A 4,862-nucleotide genomic window follows, 5' to 3' on the forward strand; every position below is an offset into this window, starting at 1 on the left:
AAAAAAGACAACGTAATTTATGCACGACCCCTCTCTTATATAAAAAAAAAGTAAAAACTCTTTTTCAGTTATGGACTTACGCTATAGATGGAAATATATTTTCCCACTTGGTCCTTGTTAATAATTCCGAACCGAATGACGAGAGTATAATTTTTGCAAGCAGAAATAAAACTCTCTACTATCTTGGATGTCATTCGAAACCAACTTTAAGATACTCAACAAGGACCGAGAGTCCGATTATCGCAACTCCTTGGCACTCAAATGAAATTATTTTAAACGCCTGCATTGATGGGACTTTGCAAATTATCGGCTCGAGCACTGGAGACATTTTAGCGAGTCATAAACTCGATGGTGATGTTTTCTCGTCTGCAGTTTTGCATCAAGACTTCGTCGTCGTCGGCTCTCGCGATAACAGATTGTACGTTTTTAAACTCAATTAATTTAATCATTTTTATGTTAATTTTTTTATGTCTACTGGTCTAGAATCAATATTTTTAAAATATTAATTTATATATTTAACCCTATCAGCCTAAACTAAAATATCTCTGGTTAAAATTAACAAATCGGGATTTTTTATTTTTTAAACTATAGCTGAAAGTCTTATAAAAATGAATGTTATAAAATTAATAAAATGAATCCAACATATTACTATAAATAGTTTCACAAAACTGAAAAAAAAACTATAGATCGAGAAGAAAATATCGTCCGGGCATAATACACCCAGTGTAGGCTGAAAGCGCTAATTTATTAATTAATATTTAAGATTGTCGGTTTGTTTGTTCAGATTGCAGCTGGAGAGGATTTTTTTCACAATTTTAAAAATCAGTATTAACAAAAATATTGATTCTAGGCCAGTAGACAAAAAAATTGACATCAAAATTTTAAATAAATTTGTTTGGTTAAAAGCCTTAACATAAATTGTAAAACATATAATTATGGAGTAATCAATAATTAATTTTTAAAGACTCATTTATAACAAATACGTTTTTAATCAAATAGTAGAATCTTAGCTAAAAAAGAAACATAAAATAGTTAAAATTCAACAATATAAATCAATTTTTAAACCGAGAAAATTAATAATCTACAAAAAAAAATAATTTTTCACGAAAATAAATCAATTCTTTAACCAAAAATTTCACGCTTTAACAAAAAAATATAGATTTTCAACTAAAATTGGAATAGTTTACACTTCAGTTGAAAAATTAATTTCTTAAGCAAACAAATAATAATAATAACGATCTCAACAGAATCGTTAAATTTTTAACCAAAATTATGAATTTTTTACAAACAAAAAAATCATCTTTTCCTCCAAAAAGACCAATTTTCAACAAAATACGTGAGTTAACATATAAAAAATATCATTTTTAAACCAAACAGTTAAATTTTCAGTTTAAATATTAATATTTAAAATTTATTTACTTGGTTCTAACTTCGGCTATTCAGTTCGCAATTTATATATTTTGTTCAAAATTTGTCTTTTTGATAGGAAATTAATCTTCTCGGTTGAAAATTTGACTAATTGTTTGCAAATTAAACTGTTTTTCTTTTAAAATAAAAATATTGTTTAATTGAAATATTAACTGTTACGTTTTTTGTGTGTTAAAAATGAACTTTTTACGTTAAAACTTTATCATTTTCTTAAAAATTCAACGGTCTTGTTGAAAATTCGACTGTTTTGTAGAAACCTCGTCTTTTTGGCTGGAAAATTAATTAATTTAGTAAAAAATTCAATTATTTGGTGGAAAATTCAACTGTTTTGTAGAAAATAATTTTTTTAAATAAAAATTGAAAAATTGCATTATTGGTTAAAAAATTATTATTTTTCAGTTTAAAAATTTAATTATTAGATTGAAAATGTATTTGTTTTGTTGAAAATTCATTGTTTTGCTTCATTAATTTTTTAAATACAAATTAGGCTATTAATATTTTTAGTTTTAAAATTCAACTATTTGGTAGAAGATTTCAAATACTTTGTAGAATATTCTTTTTTATTTATTTTTAATTTGACCATTTTTTTACAATTCGTTGTTTTTTGTTAAAAATAAATTTTTCAACTGTAAGTTAAATTATTTTGTTTTTAGTTTAAGCCTGCAATTATAGTTTGGAAAATTATGTATTTCCGTGAAATTTTATCTTTTTTGTGGAAAATTAATTTTTTTTTGGTTAAAAATTAATATCTTTTCTTGAAAATGTAACTGTTTTATGGATTTTGTTTTTTTTTTTCTCTAAAATTCCACTGCTTGATTAACAATTTATGTATTTTGTTAAAAATGTATCATTTTAATAGAGAGTCTATCTATTATACTAATAAAATAGTTGAGTTTTAGAAAAAAAATAAATAAAAAAGTCATAAAATAATTATATTTTCAATGAAAGAAATCCATTTTTAACAAGGTAAATGAATTCTCTACAAAAAAGATCAATTTTCACGGAAAAAATATCCGGCAAAGAAATAAAGTTGCAATGTAGTAGAATTTTCAACTAAAAAATTAATTTTCATTCAAAAATATATAAATTCTTAATCAAATAGTGGAATTGTAGACAAAAAACGAAAAAAAATCCATAAAATAGTTACACTTGCAAAAAAATAAATCGACTTTTACCCAAGAAAATTAATTTTCTGCAAAGAAGATAAATTTTCACCGAAATACATCATTTTCCCAGCAAAAATTTCAGGTTTCAATTAAAAATAAAATAATTTAAATTTCAGTTGAAAATTAATTTTAATAAAAAAACAACGAATTGTAAACAAAGTCGTCAAATTAGAAAAAATAAAAAATGAAAACGAATATTCTACCAAATAGTTGAATTTTAAAACTAAAAATATGATTAGCTTAATTTAAAAAAAAAACGAATTTTCTACAGAACAGTTGAATTTTCCACACAAAAAAATGAAGTTTCAAGAAAACAAATAATTTTTCAACCTGATAATTAAATTTTTACTTAATTAATTAATTTTCGAGCAAAAAAGACGAGGTTTCTACAAAACAGTAGAATTCTCAATCCGAAAATATGCATTTTCAACGAAAAAACTTCGTTTTCAACCAAATAGTTAAATTTTCAACGAAGAAGATTAATTTCATATCAAAAAGACAAATGTTGAACAAGGTACATAAATTGCCAACTGAATATTTGAAGTTTTAACCAAGTTCATAAATTTTAGATACCAATAAAGTTTTAACCAAAAAAGAGTTTTAGCCGAAAAGACAAATTTTTGACTAAATATTTATATTTTCAACTATGACAGATTTTTCAGTCAATAAATAAAAATAATTTAATTCCAAATTTTAAATATTCTAATGAAATAACGAGCTTTATACAAAACAGTTTAAGTTTCAACAAAATAGGAAAATTTTCAACCAAAGAAATGCATTTTCAACCAAGAAGATTAAATATTTACCAAAATGCGAATTCTCAACAAATATTAAAAATTTGTAATAATTGAATTTTTAATAAAAAAATTCATTTTCTACAATAATTATTAAATTTTAGTTGCAGAAATTAATTTTTAACAAAGACCGATTTTTCAACCTAAAAAGAGTAATTTTCAACTATAAACGTAAAGTTAATATTTCATAAAAAAAAAATTTTTATTTTAAAACAAAAAAAATTGATCTTCTATCAACACGATTTTTTCAAACAAATTAAATAAATTTTAAACTGAATAGTTAAATTTTCTACGTAAAAATGAAAGTTTCAATCAATGACGTCAACTTTCGACAAAATCATTATGTTTTTAAACTAAAAATATAAATTATTAAACAAATATATAGTTGAATTTTCATTTAGGAGAATTATTTTTTATATAAAAAGAAAAATGATTTTCTACAAAGAAGATTAATTTCCAAGAAAATAAATCAATTTTGAACCGAATAGTTGAATCTTTAACAAAAAAAGATTAATTTTATACTAAAAAAGACGAATTCTTCTATAAAATCTCCTATCAAAAAACACAATTTTTTCAAACAAATTAAATAAATTTTTAACCGAACAGTTAAATTTTCTGATAAAAAAGTTGAGTTTTTAATAAATTACATCAAATTTCGACAACATTTTTGAGTTTTTAAAATAAAAATATTAATTATTAACCAAAAATAGGATAGATGAATTTTCATTCAGGAGAATTAATTTTAAATAAAAAAAATGATTTTCTACAAAGAAGATTACTTTTCAAGAAAATAAATCAATTTTGACCCGAATAGTTGAATCTTTAACAAAAAAAAGATTAATTTTATACTAAAAAAGACGAATTTTCAACAAAATAAATAAATTTCTAACCGATTAATAAAAATTTCTACTGAAAAAGAAGAATTTTCAATCAATTACATCAAATTTCGACAACAATTTTGCGCTTTTGAAATAAAAATATAAATTATAACCAAAAATAGTGTAATTGAAATTTCATTTAGGAGAATTAATTTTCAATAAAAAGAAAATTGATTTTCTACAAAAAAAGATAAATTTTCAACAAAATAAAATAAACTTTTAACCGAATAGTTGAATTTTCTACTTAAAAAAACGAAATTTTCAATAAATTGCGTCAACTTTCGACAAATTTATTATATTTTTAAACTAAAAATATAAATTAGTAAACAAAACTTGGACAGTTGAATTTTCATTTAGGATAATTAAATTTTCAATAAAAAGAAAAATGATTTTCCACAAAGAAGATTTAATTGTTAAGAAAATAAATAAATTTTGAACTGAATAGTTGAATCTTTAAGAAAAAGATTAATTTTATTCCAAAAAATATGAATTTCCAACAAAATAAATAAATTTTTAACCGATTAATTAAAATTTCTACTCAAAAAGAAGAATTTTTAATAAATTACATCAAATTTCGACAAAAATATTGCGCTTTT

General features: G+C 21.8%; 1 protein-coding gene across 1 annotated transcript in view; it reads left to right on the forward strand.

Moving 5' to 3' along the window:
• LOC117169397 (beta-alanine-activating enzyme) overlaps positions 1–830 on the forward strand; it is a 15,411-nt gene extending 14,581 nt beyond the window's left edge. The window contains exon 9 of the mRNA XM_033355764.1: positions 69–830. Coding sequence (XP_033211655.1) covers positions 69–440 — 372 coding nt within the window. The 3' untranslated portion in view covers positions 441–830. The remainder of the gene's footprint in view (positions 1–68) is intronic.
• Positions 831–4,862: the final 4,032 nt, after the last annotated feature.

Source organism: Belonocnema kinseyi, chromosome 3, assembly GCF_010883055.1.
Source record: "Belonocnema kinseyi isolate 2016_QV_RU_SX_M_011 chromosome 3, B_treatae_v1, whole genome shotgun sequence".
Lineage (NCBI taxonomy): Eukaryota > Metazoa > Arthropoda > Insecta > Hymenoptera > Cynipidae > Belonocnema > Belonocnema kinseyi.